The 19,215-nt window shown below is 36.1% G+C and overlaps 2 protein-coding genes across 3 annotated transcripts; both read right to left on the minus strand.

Annotated features, from left to right (window-relative positions):
• Nucleotides 1-1,247: 1,247 nt before the first annotated feature.
• Nucleotides 1,248-16,380, minus strand: LOC130461912 (uncharacterized). Of its 2 annotated transcripts, XM_056830206.1 has the most exons (10): nucleotides 16,323-16,380; nucleotides 10,866-10,923; nucleotides 8,481-9,490; nucleotides 8,153-8,397; nucleotides 7,622-7,834; nucleotides 7,447-7,539; nucleotides 4,491-4,592; nucleotides 3,931-4,363; nucleotides 3,762-3,836; nucleotides 1,248-1,418 (listed from the first exon to the last, which is right to left on the minus strand). In XM_056830206.1, exons 3-9 carry the CDS (start codon nucleotides 9,478-9,480, stop codon nucleotides 3,829-3,831), a joined length of 2,094 nt encoding a protein of 697 aa, XP_056686184.1. In that variant the 5' UTR covers nucleotides 9,481-9,490; nucleotides 10,866-10,923; nucleotides 16,323-16,380; the 3' UTR covers nucleotides 1,248-1,418; nucleotides 3,762-3,828. The 2 variants fall into 2 exon arrangements, with proteins under 2 accessions (XP_056686184.1, XP_056686185.1); XM_056830207.1 differs by lacking the exon at nucleotides 10,866-10,923 and having other exon boundaries at nucleotides 1,249-1,418; nucleotides 8,481-9,469; nucleotides 16,323-16,358.
• Nucleotides 11,933-15,466, minus strand: LOC110793229 (uncharacterized). Its single transcript, XM_056829575.1, has 4 exons — nucleotides 13,092-15,466; nucleotides 12,705-13,004; nucleotides 12,520-12,625; nucleotides 11,933-12,442 (listed from the first exon to the last, which is right to left on the minus strand). Exons 1-4 carry the CDS (start codon nucleotides 15,464-15,466, stop codon nucleotides 11,933-11,935), a joined length of 3,291 nt encoding a protein of 1,096 aa, XP_056685553.1.
• Nucleotides 16,381-19,215: the final 2,835 nt, after the last annotated feature.

The following is a 19,215-nucleotide window of genomic DNA, read 5'->3' on the forward strand; positions in this document are numbered from 1 at the left end:
GAGAAATTAAAAACCTAGAAATCTAATTCAATCAAATTAGCAAGTAATACCTGCGTCCGAGATCAACTTCTCAGATCATGAAGAATTCAGCGCCGCCGCATAATTCGATTTTGCAAAAAATGCGACTGAATTTGTAACTTAATATATACAAAAATATCAAATTTGAGACCAAATTTCTGAAATTATGAAGCAAAATGAAGAGTAAGAAATTGCAAACGAAGAGTGAGTAATTTGTAGGAATTTGAGCCAAATTCGCAGACAACTGAGTTTATTTTCAAGCAAATTCAACAAAAAATTCAATTAAAGGAACAAAATCAAAAGAAATCGAAAGAAGAATGTAAAATACCTCAAAATCTCTACAATCTTTGCGAAAATACGACATAATTTGCGGTTTTTCAAGTGCATTTCAAGCAAATTCGTTGAGGAGGGAGATGAGGAGAGAGAAAATGTCAGTTCAATAAGGAGGGAGTGAGGGAACCGCATCTAGTTCAATCAGGAGGGAGATTCATTTAATTCGCCAGATGTGACGCTTTTTGGGACAAATTGTGACGCTCTACAGTGTCGCTATTTCACATAGCGACGCTTTGGGAGAGGGTCGCTATTTTCATTGCCGCTATTTACCGACGCTTTAGAGCGTCACAATTTGCAAAATATCGACATATTTCTCCGTCGCTATTTGGGATATAGTGACTCTATAGAGAGTCGCAATATTTAGACTGTATAAAGAGTCACTATTTGCACGTGTATAGACACATTTTTCCGCCACTATAAACCACATAGAGACGCTTTAGACACCCGAAATATATAGACTCTTATTAGAGTCACTATATGTTCACTTTCGTGCGAGGTCCCCCATTCCCTCCAAAATAATTTAGACCCTTTGGAGCGTCACAATTTGCATCATATTATTTTTCATATATACATAATAATTTAGACGCTTTGGAGCGTCACAATTTGCATCATATTTTTTTCATATATATATATATATATATATATATATATATAATATATTAATCTAAAATCATGAATTATCTATAAAAATATATATCGACCATAGATAATTAATCATAATCAAATACATTAACTTACTACGTACGTACACTATATATCTTAAAGCAACATATTAACTTGCTATGATTCATATATACTTAAGTAGTTAATTTAGGAAAAGTGATAAAAATCATCTATACATTAAATTAATTCGCAGAGTCTAGTCAAACTGAAATAAAAGCGATATTTTAAAACAAAAACAACTTTCTAACTAGCATTATCATTTTTTCTACAAGATAGTCCAAAACTAAATAAAAACAACTTCCTGACTACGAACAAGTAAACATATCGTTATGCTAGCTTAGCTTCAAGATAACTTGTTCATCTCTTGATCTACATTTACTATTACCACTTGAATCATCAATAATCTGCAAAGAAAATTTAATGTCAAATATAGTATGATGAACATTCCATAATATCAAGGGAAAATTAACAGTAATCCTAACCAGCTTGATCCTAACTACTAGTCGTCTTCTCAAAATAATATCAACTATTAATCAAGGGAAAAATGCATGACTATTAGAAATATAGACATGAACAATGAATATATATATATATATATATATATATATATATATATATATATATATATATATATATATATATTATTGGTAAATTAGTTAACTTAATTACCAAAGGTAGAAACCCAAACAACAACCAACAGAAAACAACAAGGGAAACAAAAGCTAAGGGAGCACAGCCCGCACCCAAGCAAAAACAAAAAACACTAAAACATTCTACAACGACACCAGCCAAACTCGCAAAATTTGAGTTATAAAAGGTCATTTTTTACAAATTTGCAATGCTTGTATAATAACACTTTAAACATTAACATTTGATTTTTGCCTTGTTTTTTCCCTGTATGAATTAAAGGTTAGTTCCTACTTCCTAATCAATGGCGAAGAGACAAAAGTTAAAAGTGCTAAGTGTACTTGACGTAGCAAAGACACAATGGTACCACTTGAAAGTTTTCATGATTCTTGGTATGGGCTTCTTTACTAATGTCTATGAGCTTTTCTCCATATCTGTGGTGACCAAAATCTTAGGCCGTCTCTATTACACTGAGCCAAATCCAACTAGCCCAGGGTTTATACCCATGAATGTGGCCTTGTGTGGTACCTTTGCTGGGCAACTCATCTTTGGGTGGTTAGGTGACAAGTTAGGAAGGAAAAAGGTATATAGTCTTACCTTAGTCATAATGGCTTTCTTATCCTTAGCCTCTGATGTTCATTAACTTGCTGCTTAAACTGTCACTTTCTTTAATTAGCAGGCTTGCCCATTTGAAAACCAAAAAAAAAAAAAAAACAAGACACCAGCCCAACAAGCTACACAGCAGAACCAGACTGAACAACACAAGGTTTGCACAAAAGAACTGCACAACAGCAAGCCAGCCTGAGCAGAACAGTATGCCTGACTGACTGCAAACCTGCAAAACTATGCAACACCAAGACTGAGCAGTAGCAGCAGCTACAACAGCAGGACCTCAAGAACTTTCAGTTTTCAGATTCAGTAGCAGTAGCAGGACCTCAACATCAGGACCTCAACAACAGTAGCAGTAGCAGCAGATTCAGTTTTCTCATGTTATCAAAGCTGTAGATTCTTAATCTTTCGAGTTTAGTTCCTCTTGTCAGTTATAGATTTAGATTAAGACCCCAAGAACTTTCTTTTTTCCTTTGATATAATATTCAGGCGTGATGAGAAGCAAAGCAAGTGATGCTTACAAGTACAATAGCTAAAGAATTCGTACTTGGTATTCATTTATTGGTAATTGGTATTCATTTCTTATGATTTTCTTTTTACTGGTGATTTTAGATGGATGAGGAAATGCTAGAGGAGGAAGTTGGGGAAACAGAAGAAGAGACAAGTACCAAGAATATGTGGGAAAGTGTGGAAACTCTCACTAAATATTATAAGGAGGCTGTTTAACTGGGGATTATCAGACCATTACAGAATAGAGATCGCTGTTTACCGACTAGAAACAGAAAAGAACGAGTTGGTTGAGAAATTATCAACTTTGACAGAAGAGATAACTTCTGGAAAGGATAGATTTATCCGCCTGCAAGCTGACTTTGATAACTTTAGAAGGAGATCAGGTAAAGAGAGACTATCAGTTCGAAGCGATGCACAGGGAGAAGTAATTGAGAGTCTTCTTCCAATGGTGGACAACTTTGAGAGGGCGAAGCAACAGTTACAACCAGAAACGGATAAGGAAAAACAGATTGATACGATTTTTCTAAGATAGTACTATGAGTGAACAGACCAAAAACGAAACAGACTATAGAAGTCAATCAAACAGAAAACAAGCTTATACTATGAGCAATTTCTATGGAAACTAAAACTTTTTATAGTAGTTGATTTCAGACTTATCTCTCACTCATGGTCAGAGTTCGAATGAGGTTTTATCAGGTGAGTAAGTCGGAGTCGCTGCTGTCTTGGATTGACATTTAACACTGTGTTTTCTTTACGCGTTACAGAAGGAGCATCATAAATTAACTAACAGAAACCATAGTTTGTTAACAACCCAGACCTAACACCAAACTCGTGTTTCAGCTAATATCAACATAATACCTTATTATGATAATACTAAATCTAAACATCTACCTTCTAATCTCACCATCATCCATAAATAATCGACAACTATAAAGCTTGTTTCAGCTATAAGTTTATCTATAAAGCATGAAATGCAGTTAATTAATTCCATATGAAATTACCTTGCATTTGGCAATAGTGTCAAAGTCTCATTTCTCGGCCTGGTTGTCACCATTGCCACCAGAATCATCAGTAATCTATAAAAAGCATTTTAATATGTAAATTAGATATGCCACATTTCAGGTAATGATACATGATGCTCAATCAGAATACTTTCCAGAAATAACTAACCATATTTATTGCTGATTCCGCACCATCTAAAAGGTTCGATGAAACATTCCCTTTGCGTACTTCCTTCAAAATTAACTTGTCCCAAAAAAGAAGCAATCATTTTAAATGATTGTGTTGTTTCTTCAAACTTGGTGTTTAGAACTTGATTTTGTTGCGCAAGGTCCTCATTTTGCTTCTTGACAACTGATATTTCACCTTTCATGTTCTCCACTTCCATAGCATTGTTGTTAACATAGCTTGACCCTTCTTTCCTCAGCAAACCTTCCACTCCAAAGATGTCGCTTTGCTTCACTCCAAATCCATAATTCAGAGGACGTTTAGGTACTTCACCTTTATACATGAGCTCATTAAAGACTGCATTCTCAATTTCAATTACGGGCTTTGAAGAAGAGGAACTCGCAAGATTTTCTTGGACCTTTTTGTTGGCATCCTCCTGTTATATAATATGAAAAGATCACTCAAAATCTATTAACCAAGAATACTATGTACAAGCAAAGAAAAAAATAAATAGACTTCAAGAGACAAGATTGATTTATAGAATTAGCTCAATGCAATGATACCACAAATTGATGAGGAAGTGTGCCCTCTTTAAAGCTTCCATCTTCTTTGGCGTAAACTGATTTGAAAAATGCCAATTCGCTAAACACTCCTTTCTTCTCTTTCTGCAATTTCAGGAAAAAAATAAATTGAAAACTGAAATTTTGAAGTTCTTAAACCGACTATCACTATATTTGTTTAACACTTTGAGTTGTTATCCCCGTAGTAGGGTTGCTGGGTGCAGTGCCACTTTGCAAGGGGTGACAGAGTCGGCAACAGAGGCAGTGACATCAGCAAGCTCTCTGCTAATTGTGTCAGGCTAAGGGGAATTAAGGAGTACGTTTCCTTGTAGATGCAGGGAAGATAATAAACAGAAGAAATATCAGCCAATAGTTGCTTTATACCTGTATTCAGTTTGTTTTGTTTCTGTAACAAGTGGCAAATATTAGTTCTAGTTATTAAGATATTAGGTAAATAAGTTTTTGCAAACTTGTTTGCAGGTACATTTTCTTTGCATTGTTTTTAGTTTATCTTACATGATCCAATAATTAAAATCAATATGGACATTGATGAATCCCATGATCCCAGCTGGCCTCTATGCTTTTGACAGAGGACTAACAGATAATCTATCGATTCTTATAATCTGATAATGTAAACATTCACAGATAATTTGACTACTAAGTGAGTAAATAAAATGAAAACCCAGACCAATTGGACGACTTCGACGCTGTCCCACGGGCACCATAGGGTTCCGATTTCCCCTCATAAGAAGGAGAAGGAGAAGGAAAAGCCTAACTCTTTGAAGGTTGTGAGGGCAGAGCCGAAGGCAGAGTCGAATACCGATGCTAAGAGTGGAGTTCAGAAGTTTAGGGTCAAGCTGTTGCCTGAAAGTGGTGGCCAAGAGTGTCATGGATGTTCTCTGTATGGTATGTTGTTCTTGCAGCCGTTTACATATGTTTTATTCTGTTATTGTTGTGTTTATTGATTTTGGCTTCTGTATATCCTTTAGCGAGCTTGGATTTCCTGTTGGTTTTCAGTTCTAGAACAATGTATTGTCATCATGAAGGGGATTAGAATTTCCTGGAACATATATGGTTTCCTGAATGAATACTTTATTGGTTTCGAGTCAGATGTTTGGGAAAGAACTGGATTAGTTGGTTGTTAACTTTTTATGTCAGCTAGAATTTAGCTAAATTAGTGAGTTTTAGTGCTGAATGGCTTGATCAATTATCAAAAGTTCTAGAACAATGTATGTCATCATGAAGGGGATTAGAATTTCCTGGAACATATATGGTTTGCTGAATGAATACTTAATTGGTTTCGAGTGAGATGTTTAGGAAAGAACCATATTAGTTAGTTGGTTGTTAACTTTTGATGTCAGCTAGAATTTAGCTAAATTAGTGAGTTTTAGTGCTGAATGGCTTGACCAATTATCAAAAACTCATTTTAAAGGATCAAAGACATTATTTCGGGAATAAATTATATGGTGGACTGGTGGTGGTGAGGTGAAGCTTTGTTATTTTGGTTGAAATGTTAATAGAGAAAGGAATGTTGTTGGTTGTTTGTTGATTGGATAGGTTTGAATTTGTGTAATTGATTTACTCTTGAATTAGTCATGTTTAGGCTGTTGTGCTTGATTAATCTCAAATTAGAAATAATAATGGTGTTGATTTGCAACATTTGCAGCTCACAAGGCCGCACTTCACATCATCTCTAATTTTATTTACATTATGCTATGCTCTTATTAATGCTGGTTTTGATGTCTCGGCCTTACTTCAATAGCTGGGAATATCATCAACTGAAACAAGTGAGAAAGTTGGGACATTTTCACTTGCATATGCAGCTCACAAGGCCGCATCTCCGATAAAGTTTCTGCCTACAGTTGCCCTAACTCCATTGTTGCTTCCTGGATTTCAAGAAAGTAGATAAAGATAACTAATCCCAGAATATATGACTACTCTGTATATGACTTTTCTTCCATTTGTGTAATACCAGAATATGTTATTGGATACGTAGCAGAATCAACTCTTTGTCATTTCATTGTGAATTTGCATTTTAGTGTGTTCAGAGCAAATGCAAGAACCATTAATTGCTGGCCTATCTCAAACATAGATCTCCATAATAATTTATCTGTTAATAGCTACTTACTTGATCTGTTCTCACTAAGACCAACAATGTAATTTACAGGCTACACCTACAGACTAACAGCTAAACATGTTTCGTTCACAATTAATTGATTATCATTGCAGGGTTTTTGTTGTAAAAATGCAGATCGAATAATGATTAGTTATGCTTAATTATGCATAATTTTTATTCTTTGTTATTGACTTTTAGTTAGAACTTTGTGAACAATTTTTTATCGCCTGAAGTTTATGGGGATAATGTAATAGAATGAAATACTGCCTTTGTTGTTTAAATTGAATAGTTTTTGCAGCTTCATGCACTGCAGATGGACTTCATTGCCTCTGCTTTCTGATTTTTTCTACTTTAAACTTGGAGTAGCCACGCACACCCGCTCCCATCCCCAGACCACCCTCCAGAATCATACTTCTTAGTTCCTGTTAAAAGTTGACTCTATTTGACAGTAATAGTGTCAGGTAACCCCGTTTCCTGATCCTAAAAGCTCTAAGTTCATGAGAATCTAGGACAACTATCTCCAAAACGTTTGAAGAGTCACATAATGTATACTTCTGCAACATGGTTTATAACAGAAACGGAAAGTAGGAAGATTTTCCCAGCTGCTGCTTTCAATTCCATTTGCCCGCATAGCCAACTTTTCTACATTTCTCTACTTTAACATTAGAAAACTAAAGAATGTCCTTATGTGTGAGATTAGATATGCATATACGAGTAAATATTACTCTTATTTGTTTATGAATTTTAGACTTTTATATCACTCTTATTTGTTTATGAATTTTAGACTTAGCACCTATAGCAATTGAAATGCTACAAACCAAATAGCTAGGTTGAAAAGCATACCATATCAACTCTTCGATTAGCAAAGCTTGTAGCACCACTGTTGTGCTTATTGCCTTGTAAAGCTCGAGCATTTTTTCCCATTTCAGATTTTTCCTAGTTTCATGAAACCAATGTTAGCATATATAGGTGAAACAAATAAAACTTACTAAATTTAGGATATTTTGGGGTCACAAACCATGGCCTCTGGTAAAAGCCAATAATCTACCAATTCCGTCCAACTCCTAGTGGACACTCCATCAGGCACGTTGGCATAGTTCTCTTCTCGAGATTTATTCACTGGATCGAAAAAATCCCTCTTCAATTTGTATCGATGATTGTTCCATGGTTTGTCAATACGCATCACTAGTGCCTTGTTAACTAGAGGTCCATCAGGTAACACAAAATGTTTCTTCAAAAAAAAAAGGAAAAATTAAGTTACAATGTTAACAAAATAATTTGCCTAGCTAGTTCTGATCAGATCAGATCAGACTGATCTGTCTGATCTGATCAGCACTGATCTGATCAGAACTAGCTAGGTGAACTTAGTGATTCTGCAGAAACTTAACCCGGGGTCGGAACCCCCATGACCAAATAAAAACCTGAAAAATGGGCAACTGATTGATGAACACAGATGGAAACAGAATAAATTTAAAGCTAATTACACAGTTAACCAAGCTAAAATAAAACTACAATTAACATAAGTGTTAAGAACAATAAATCCACATACCCGAATCATTGTAACAACATTAGTTTTTAACTGATTGTTCACAGCACGCCAACTTGGGACTCCCACTGGACAAAGTGAATCATTTTTTGCAATATCTCCAAGGAAGCTCACAAGGATCTTCCCACCTTTTCGAATAGGTTGGTTGAATTCATTGAGCTTGACAATGTATCTGAACCCCTTTGCATCATGCCAAACGTCTCGAGGCAGAACTGGTCCCTTTACCAGATGTCGTATTCCATCAGCATCTGTCACAGGAGCTAAATCAGACTAAAAAATCACCAAGATCGATAATTTACAGTTTGCATATTTGATGTAGAGACATGTTTACCTATAGCTATAGCCTCCACCTTCTCATCAAACTCCCTCGATTCTGGCCAATTTGGAATAATGATTCGATGTCGAAGTGTTGCTTTCTTCACAGCAGTATCACTTCCTTCTCCTTGATCAAATTCATTTTCACTCTCAGAAGCCGATTCTTCAAATTCGTCCCAGTTGTAGTTTGGCATAACTTCACTCTCAACCTGATTGGATGGAGGAGATCGCAGAGGTTGAAATGCATTCTCACTCACATGCATGTATGTTGGAGGCAACTGACCTTCTTGCTTCCCGGTTCTCTTTTTCATTGCCATGGTGTCTGGTGGTGTAGGAGATTGTGACATCACATGTTTTGTTGCTCCCAAAGGTGCAACAAATGCTCTTTTCTCTAAATGTGGTTTGACACTTGTAAAAGAAGATACCGGCTGTTGTGTAGCTTTTTGAGGCTGTTGTGTAGCTTTGTGAAGCTGATGGGTAGCTTTTTGAGGCTGATTGGTAGTTGTTTGAGGCTGTTGGGAAGCTTTGAAAGGCTGCAAAGAAGGCTGCAAGGTAGCTTTGAAAGGCTGCAACACAGGCTGCATAGTAGGCTGGTGTGGATTCGGTGTTGACGCTTTTTGTGTTGCAATTTCAGTCAGATTGGGAAACGTAGGTCCTTTATACCATCTACTTTGTGTTGTTCCTGTAAGAGTGGGCGGAATTGGTTGTTGTAATGGGTTAGAGGATGGTTTTGTCTGGGTAAAGGATGGTTTTGATAATGCCTTCAGTTGTGGCTTTGAAACCATGGAAGTAGGCCGAGGCAAGGATGATTGTGGTGCAACCATGGTTTTTTTAGCAGCTACTGGTTGCTTAATGGGTTGTGATACCGTCCCAAATGTCTGTGACACTCCAAGTGTTGGAGGACTGAACGGTCCCCAGTTTTGGGTGGATGGATCAGAAGATTTTGGGGACTTGGATGCAGCAATGCTCGACCCTTCGTCAATAGCTACCAATGTTCTTTTAGTCCTGTAACTCATATTTTAGTTCCTGTTCAGAAAGTAAGAAACACAATCAGCCATGAATAAAAAGGTCATTAAACCAACTCAATTGCTACAAGAATGAATCACTAAATAGGATAATAGGTATTCACTCAAAGTGACAATCATACACGTTAAATCAGTTTAACATTTTCACATAAACAAGAATTACAATGAGCAGAAAACTCAGTAAATATAGAAGCAAAGTGCAAATCTGATTGAGAAAAAGAAATTCATCCTGGCTCTAATTGGTCGTTAGCTCACTGAGTGATCTAGAGTCTAGAATATACAAGTCATAGACTCAAAAGTCTGAAACCTTCAAGGAACTTGAAAACTTTATATTGGAAGGCCTTTTGCTCCGTTCATCCCTTTATTAAGTTTCATTATAACCTGTCACATTACAAGCATAAGCACGAAACAAGATAGAGAAGGCAAACCAGAAAGGAAACAACTAACGGAAATGCACTGAAGATATTATCAGAAAGTGAAGATATTAGCACTATGGAAACAACCAACCTCCAGGTGGCTACCAAATCTCCCTGGAGGTCGAATTAGCACTATGGCCCCTACGAATGTGGATGCGAATGAGTGTGTAGCAGCTTGGTGGAATGAGGAGGGTGATGGATGGCATTTGGAGGGATTGATCTCACATCTTTGGGTGCAAGAACAGGAAGCTATCAAGATAATGAGGGTAGCAAGAATTTTGTTTATCTCCCTTGAACTCAAATTATCCCTCTATTGGTTTTAACATGTATTTTGTTTCTGCAGAGATACTTGAAATTTGAAGAATCTGCAGGTGACCCTGCGCGTGTTCAGATTCTATATGAACGTGCTATCACTGAGTTTCCTATATCTAGTGATTTGTGGACTGACTATGCACGCTGTATAGAAAAGAAGCTCAAGGTACTTTCTCAATTTCTGATTTTAACTGTTTTGGTTGAGAAATCTGCTAGCTAGCTTATTGTCAGTTGCCAAAAAACAATTTTTTCAGTTCTGATGGATCAAAGAGATGATCTCATAGCTGGCACACTTCCTTTTTTTTGGGTGTAGTTTAGACTGAAGTTATAAGCAATATTTTAGTTGGCCTACACTCATTTACTACACTTTTGCTCTACAGTTATGAGGGAAAGGGCAAGATGAACCTGCTACACCCTCCTTTTCTGAGATTCAGACTACAGTGAAAACTCTCAATTTTTATATTATCATGGCACCAGGAAAAAGCTAAAGAACAATCTAAAACAAGTCATCAAACAAATCAGGAAGCTGTGAACCAGCAAAACAACATCAAGCAACAGTTGCATGTCTGACATGTATTAACAAAATGATTTGGCTACCTTATTAGTTATTCCCCATTCTGTTTTGAAAAGAAAAGAGGGGAACCATACCTAGAATAAAGATCTTTGCTGCTTGATTCAGAGAGCCTAAATCAGTAATATCCTGAGCCTGTAGTTTTAAGAAAATGATTATCAAGAGAGTTATACATTCCATAGGAGAGAAAACAGGCGATAAAAGGATCAATATTACAATACAAATGAGCTTAGAGAAGCTTGAAAAAAGCTAGCTATAATTATATAAAGTCGGTGGTCACATATGATTCTCAAAGTCAAAAGACATAGAAAGAGGATCCAATGGGTGATCCAGCAGCTTAGTATAGTAGTAAATGGCAGCTTTGAAGAGGTGGATGCACATTGTTAATTGTTAACATGAATGCAGAACACAAACATCTAAGGGAGAATCAAGCCTAAATTGCAGAACTCGAAACAGACAGAAACATAAATGAAGAAGTAAAGAGGTAACGTGTTGATACTTGTGTAATATTGGAAACTACTGGAGTGATGTTTACTGTTATAAACAATGAAATCTAGTGAATTGTTTTTAGCAATATTTTACATTGGAGTCATTTCATGATTAACTCACAGCATTTCACTAATCTTACAGATTCAAAACCGGTTTGTCTGTGTGGTTCTCCTTAGATAGCCAGGCATGATATTTTGGCAACTCTGACAGATACGCTTTGTCAAAGGGGGGTAAAACTTTCAGAACCAAGACAGATGCATACAAACAAGAATCAATCTTTTCCCAATAAACCTTATTGTTTAGTTATAATGGACCAACCCACCCCTGACACACATTTTCTTGTGTACCACAGGCGCAACAAAAAAGGGAAGAAAAGCAACAGCAACACTGCAACAACAATGAAACAAATCAAATACAAAATGGGGAAATCACAAAAAATAAAGATAAATTGCCCCCTTTTCACGGAATAACGGTATAAAAATATCTGTATCACCATCAAAGAAACTAGTAGTAGGGTACTTGGACATTAGTAGACAATAAAATAAGTGAGTATAGATTAAGTATATAACTCATTATTCAACCAGATTAAACAATATGACTCACAACGTCATGAACAAATACAAATCCAAAGCAAAACAATAAAAAATAAGCATGATCAATTGGTCCCACCCTCTTCCTCTACTGGTAAAGAATCCCCTAAATCAAACACATCTCTAGGCTTGTTCTTAACAACATGCAACCATCCCTTTTGTATCTCATCTTCTATGTAAAAAACTTGTTTTGCTTGAGATGAGAATACAAATGGATCATCTTGCAACAATCGTCCAGAATGCATCAATTTAGAGAAATTGACACATACTCCGCCATTTGGATATGCTTTTACACCCCTATGAATGTCTACCCAATCACAACGAAACAATACAACTTTGTAATCTCCGTAATAATCTAATTCATAGATATCTTTCACTTTTCCATAGTAGGCATCTCCATCCGCTTCGACCATAATTCCAGAATTTTGTGTCAAAAGACGAGAATCGCGATCCGTGGAAAGGAATTTGTATCCATTGATTATGTATCCTTTTAATTTTCTACCATAAGAATGCAAACCACCCGCCAAAGATTTTCTTAGTTTCCCATCTTCGGTGGTTGCATCTATGTAATGTACCTACGATGATACATCATTAAATCAAATACATTTTTTTTAAAAGAAGTATGTATTCACATTAAAAGAACTTAAGTAACCTTATTTTGCAGCCACCCTCCAAACTCATTGATGATCCAGTTACTTTCATCACTCTCCGTGACAGGATTTTGTAAGTTCATTTGACGTTTCTCGGTTAAAAATTCGCTTCATGGAAGAAGAACAAAATTAAAAATCATCTATTATAACAATTGATAATTCAAAAGAAAACCAACATAATACTTACTCCAGATCCCCTTTTATCTCATCAGAGTGAAGCAAAATGTAGCGATGAGCTTGTTTTAAGCTTTTGTCATCAAGGCGAATGCTGACCTCCTTCCCAATAACTCGACCACCAGAATTAAACAAGTAATCATTGGGATTTGGAATGTCATCATCCATCCTTTTAGGTATGTTGAAAATGGTCTTAACACCTTGAAGATATCTCGAACAAAACCTAATTGTCTCCTCTAAAAGGAAGCCTTCTGCAATAGATCCTTCAGGTTGGGCTTTATTGGTTACATGTGATTTCAAATGGGACAAGTACCTTTCAAATAAAACATTTGTACTTAATATATGATAAATGTGAAATATTAAATAAAAAGAATATAATTTAGACGTGTAAGATATTAACCTTTCAATGGGATACATCCATCTGTATTGCACTGGTCCACCAAGTTTAACCTCCTCCACTAAGTGAATCAACAAATGGACCATGATTGTGAAAAATGAAGGCAGAAACTCCTTTTCCAACTCACAAAGAGTTAAAATAATTTCATTTTGAAGACCATCTAAATCATCTGGATCAATAGTTGTAGAGCACAACTTCTTGAAAAAGGAAGACAATCTAGCCAACAAGTCAATTACTTTTGTAGCTTTAGAGGCCCTTAAGGCAACGGGAAGGATATCCTGCATTATAACATGGTTGTCATGACTTTTGAGGTTAATCAACTTCCTTTGCTTCATATTCACACAACTAGAAAGGTTGGATCCATATCCATCAGGAACTTTAATTTTCTGCAAAACATTTAGGAACCTCTCCTTCTCCTCCGTAGACATAGAATAGGAAGCCGGAGGCATGCATTCACCTCCGTTAGGATTAGTACTCAGCCAAAGGTGAGACTTTATTCTCCATGCTTCAAGGGCTTCTCGATCATTCCTACTATCTCTACTCTTATCCATGCTAAGAAGAGTTCCCAAAATATTCTCAGACACGTTTTTCTCAATGTGCATCACATCTAAATTATGCCTTAGAAGATTATGCTCCCAATACACCAAATCAAAGAATATGCTTCTCTTGGTACCAAAGTCACTTTCATCTTGGACATCATCGTCATCATCGTGTCCTCTTTGCCTCTTTTTCGGTGGTGCCTTCGACTTTCCGTAAACATGCTTCACCTTTTCTTGCTGCCTCAATATATCAGTGCCGCTAGGACGAGATGGGGCTTTACCCCACTCATTAGTTCTAAACTTCTCACAAAACTTGTCACCTTGACATCGATATGGGTGATCTGCAGGTAACCATTTTCTATAGCTACAATAGCAAATCTTGCTCCCAAATCTATCAGAAGGCGTGGAATCTAAGCATATAGGACATGCATTGTAACCTTTTGTGCTCAAACCAGAGAGCATTGCATAGCCGGGAAAGTCATTAATAGTCCAAAGCAAAGCCGCACGCAAATTAAATTTCTCTCCGGCAAAAGCATCAAAAGCTTCAACCCCTGTCCACAGCAATTTCAATTCATGCACTAATGGCTGCAGATACACGTCAATATCATTTCCGGGACCTGATTTTCCAAGAATAAGTGTGGACAGAATGAAAGAAGACGGTTTCATACATAACCATGGTGGAAGATTATAAGGAATCAACATCACTGGCCACGTACTATAAGTGGTGTTCATTAAACGGTAAGGATTAAAACCATCACTCGCAAGACCTAATCGAACACTACGAGGGTCTAATGCAAAATCACTGTGACGCTCATCAAATGCCTTCCATGCTAAGCCATCTGAAGGATGCCTTAAAATCTTCTTATCATCTTCACCCAATCGCTCTGTATCATGCCATCTCATATCTTCTGCTGTTGATGATGACATGTAGATTCTTTTTAGTCTCGGTATAAGAGGGAAATATCGCATTACCTTAGCTGGCACACCTTTCTTACAAGTATCCGTACCTTGATCACTTACAACGTTGCCCCTATCCTTAGTTTTCTTCCACCTCGATGTACCACAAACATGACACTTGTCTTTCTTTAAAAATTCACCCCAATACAACATGCAATTATTCGGACAAGCATCAATCTTTTCATACCCAAGTCCCAAGTCTTTTATCATTTTCTTACTGTAATAATAAGAAGAGGGAAAATCAAGTATTTGAGGAAATGCATCTAGAATTAGCTTCAACAACATATTGAAAGATTCTATGGACCAGTGATTCATACACTTCAAGTGAAACAAGTGTAACAGAAAAGATAACTTTGAAAAATTGATACACCCCTCGTACAATTTCTCCTCAGAAGCTTCAAGCAACTTCTTATATGTCACATCTTCTTCTATTGTAGAATAATCATATTCTACATCTGTGTCATAGGCCAAGGGCTCCTCAATCCATTCATCATCCTCTCGTGCTTCTAAATTTGGGCAATTGGGAGGCATATTAACACTAAATGCTGATCTTAATAGCCCTCCCATATTATCTCGACCTACAAACCCACTTTGGTTATCAAGGGATCCTTCACTAGTAATCCCTCCATCACTCTCAAACATACGCTGAAACGTATCCCCTTTACCATGAAAAATCCAATCCTTATATGGCTTATAAAATCCCTTAAACAAAATATGCCTCTCCACTTCATTTACGGAGAACCATTTCTCTACCTTACAGTTCTTACATGGACATCTAATTTTTCCTTCGACTAGATCTTGCTTGGCAAACTCAATAAATTCCATACAACCGTCGATATATTCATGATGACCAGTGGGTAGATCGATCCAACTTTTATCCATATCTATACGAAATTAGTTGAGTAATTAGTAATATACTTCGGTCGCAGAATAGGAAATTTTTATATGTACTTATTAAAATATTATAATCATTCTTAGAACCTTGATATATCACACGAGATTAATTTAAGTCACATAACACCTCCGTACACAACTCTTCTTAATTCATACCATAACTTATGGTTTTTTGTTTAATCATTCTTCCTTAGTGACTAATATTTGTGATCTATCTTCATCTTCTAAAAGTTATTACCCTATATCACTTCCATATTATATTTTCTTTTTGCGTACAAGATCATACTTTCAACTTCACATGAATTTGCAAGGAAAATAAAGCATGTGATTTTAGCGCACAAGGTGATATTTTCAACTTCACACGAAGACAACAATATAAATCCATTTTTTAAAAAGAGTAAGAGTACCTTAAGTAACGTGGCATCACATAATCAGAATTTATGGTAAAATTTCTTGGATTAAATGTAATTAAGCTAAGCAAAATTATGTAGTGGGGATAATGTAATTAGACAAACAATACCAACACAAAATGCCAAAGCTAACAAAAATACGTACTTACAAATTTGAAGCTATTATATCAAAACATTTGAAATTAAATCAACAGGAATACAATAGAAAGATCCAACTTTTGCATGATTGACGTAAGTTATGATAGCACAATAAACGTCGGTATATGCTCATTGTATATATATTGGACATCGAGGAAATGTAAAGCCACGGAAATTATATTCTAACACTTAACAAACCTAACTTGCAGAGTTGTAGCCCACCCTTGTCCATACAAAATTAGGGAAATAACAATTGTCCAATAAAAAACCTAAAAGGGACTTTATAGTATACATACCTCTAGTATCAAAGAGCATATGCAACGTACGAACCGATGCACGAACCTACGAACAACGCTAAAGACTTGCAGGAAACCTTGAACCGGTGTAGCAACGCATGAACTGATGCACGAACCTACGAACAACGCTAAAGAATCACAGGAAACCTTGAACCGGTGTGGTCGGCGAAACCTGATAATGTTGATAAATTATGGTCAAAATATAAGGACAACAACATTATCAGGAATTTAAAATCTAAAAAATATAGTAGATGAAGTTATCAACTTAAACAGAAAACACTACAAACATATCAATTCATGACCATGAATGCTCCATGAAAATGAACAAATGTAGGGAAGCAATGTGCTAAGCGCAGGTCAAAGAAGGGTGTTTTTTCTACATGGAAAGTAAAAGCAAATATTATCTGCAATCTACTCCGCGATAAGGGGATCAAGCAATTGAGTTTACGAAAGTCGTTATTGTGGGGCGACAAAAATACCAGAGGAGAGAGAAAGGAGATAGTGGTGAACGTAGAGGGACAGGAGAAGAAGTGAACTGATCAGAAGTGAACTGATCAGAAGTGAACTGATCAGAAGTGAACTGATCAGAAGTGAACTGATCAGAAATGAACTGATCAGAAGTGAACTGATCAGAAGTGAACTGATCAAAAGTGAACTGATCAGAAGTGAACTGATCAGGACTGATCAGGATTGATCAGTAAGGACTGTTCAGAACTGATCTGATCAGGACTGATCTGGACTGATCTGATCAGGACTGATCTGATCAGGACTGATCTATTTTCTATGTCGTCTGAGAGTGCAAGTGTCACAGTCCATAGAAAGCTAGCTATTCCATTTATTACTCAAAAGTGATCACCATACTCCGTATTAAGCAGCCATATTATCTCATATTCAAGGAAGTTGACAGAACACAACACATAATTAAAAAGACTCCCAAAAGTTTTATAATAATATTAATCCTACCTTGTTATGTCTAATCTAAATATTAGTCATTATAGATTACTCTTCTATTATGACTCATCAATTCCACGATCAATTATTTATAACTTGTACACCGTAGCAATCAGTATGTATTACTCCACTTCTTAAGCTCTTAGCTAGTGTTTGTTTGAATAATGAAATAAGAATAGTAATCACAATTTTGGATTAGATTCTATTAATTTGTTAAGAATAGAGTTATTCAAATAGAACGATAATCTCATGATTGAGCTTGAACTGATTTAGTGAAACACTCCTATCCGGTGTAATTGCATAGCCTCTAAAACGTTTTCTGTTAATGTTTCCCATTTTTTCCCGGTTATGCGCAACACATGATGTATATAGTTAAGGTTCGATAGTTATATTAGCAACACCAACATAAATTGGGATGTTTTCCAATTCCAATTACATTATTTATGTGTGGGATAAAGTAATTAAACCTAAACAACACCAACACAAATCAGGAGAAGAAGTGAACTGATCAGAAGTGAACTGATCAGAACTGATCAGGATGGATCAGTAAGGATTGATCAGGACTGATTTGATCAGGAATGATCCGATCAGGACTGATCTGATCAGGATTGATCAGAGCAGGACTGATCTATTTTCTATGTCGTAAATAGCCTAGGACTGATCTATTGTCATGTAATGCATGATCTATTGTCTTGTAATGCATGATCTATTTTCTAAAATCAATAGAGATAAAAAGTTCAGGTATGTAATAAAAAATACTCTAAACAGCTCTATAGAGAAGCACTAAAAAAAGCTAGGTAACGACTCTTTACCATAATTCCATAAACCCTTACTCGCAAGTTCAAAATAATTCAACAGGAGAATACAATGTCGTTCTTTCTAACAATAGAACCTAAAGTGTAGCCAAACCATCCATCTCAAAAATTTGCTACTGTTACTTTTAACTCGATACATGTTGAAACTAACTGATATGTTATTATCAAAGCTCGTAGTCATAAAAACCATTTATGCATGCTGCAGTTTATTGGGGCAAAGATGGGGGCCTCAGGACTACAAATACAAACAGAAAGTGGCCTAATTAGCATCCCTAGTAATATCTGATGTGTTGTTGTGAAATATCTTCCTAGAGGTGCCCTAAAGAAATACCTCATTGATAATCGAAGGAAGAAGCTAGCTTTTAAGGTTGTCCACCAGTTGGCGCTTGATCTTTCTAGAGTGACAAATAATTTTGCAAACTCAGATAAATAATACCGGATGATAAGCTATAGTTCAAAGCTACTCTCAACTTGGCATGATAAACCCAGATAAACAATAAGCTAGTGCTGATAAGATAATATTTGGTTAGCTATGACAGTTCAAAACCGGATGATAGAAACTCAGAAATGGTTATCTGAGTTTATCATCCCAGCTATGACAGTTCAAAAATCAAAACCGGATGTTCTATCCCTTAACTCAGTTAAGCTATAGTTCAAAGCTACTCTCACTTCTCTGTGTTTTGAACTGCATATATTCAGATTAGGGTGCTTACTGCATAGGTTTATTCCTTACTCCATACAACTGGTAGTCAAACCTATATTTGGTGCCAACTAAAGCAGGGAAAGGCAAAGAAATTTATAATAAAGACAAGCAAAGTGCTGATAAGATAAGATATTTAACACTGCGATACACTGCCACTACCTAATACTACAGTTATGACATATAGAAAGCATGCAGTAGCTTAACATAACGATGACAGACAGACAATGAGCTTATCAGTTGCCTAATACTAAGTTCTGCTTTGTAAAGCTCAGTTCTGTTTTGTGCAAAGTTTGTTCAGTTCTTTTCTACTTACAGTCAGTCCATCGGTCACACATTTCACATAATCAGTCACAGAAAACAGTGTAGCCTCAAAAGAAGTTATAGATAACAGTAGAAAATGCTAAGTGAAAGGGTTCAAATAATT

Source organism: Spinacia oleracea, chromosome 5, assembly GCF_020520425.1.
Source record: "Spinacia oleracea cultivar Varoflay chromosome 5, BTI_SOV_V1, whole genome shotgun sequence".
Classification (NCBI taxonomy): Eukaryota; Viridiplantae; Streptophyta; class Magnoliopsida; order Caryophyllales; family Amaranthaceae; genus Spinacia; species Spinacia oleracea.

Coding starts and splice junctions, on each gene's coding strand:
- LOC130461912 (XM_056830206.1), bottom strand. CDS start 9,480: ATGAGTTACAGGACTAAAAGAACATTGGTAGCTATTGACGAAGGGTCG. Junction 8,398..8,480: donor GGTGGAGGCTATAGCTATAG/GTAAACATGTCT, acceptor CTCCTGTGACAG/ATGCTGATGGAATACGACAT. Junction 4,593..7,446: donor CTAATCGAAGAGTTGATATG/GTATGCTTTTCA, acceptor CTGAAATTGCAG/AAAGAGAAGAAAGGAGTGTT.
- LOC110793229 (XM_056829575.1), bottom strand. CDS start 15,466: ATGGATAAAAGTTGGATCGATCTACCCACTGGTCATCATGAATATATC. Junction 12,626..12,704: donor GAGATAAAAGGGGATCTGGA/GTAAGTATTATG, acceptor TCTTCCATGAAG/CGAATTTTTAACCGAGAAAC. Junction 12,443..12,519: donor GAGGGTGGCTGCAAAATAAG/GTTACTTAAGTT, acceptor GTATCATCGTAG/GTACATTACATAGATGCAAC.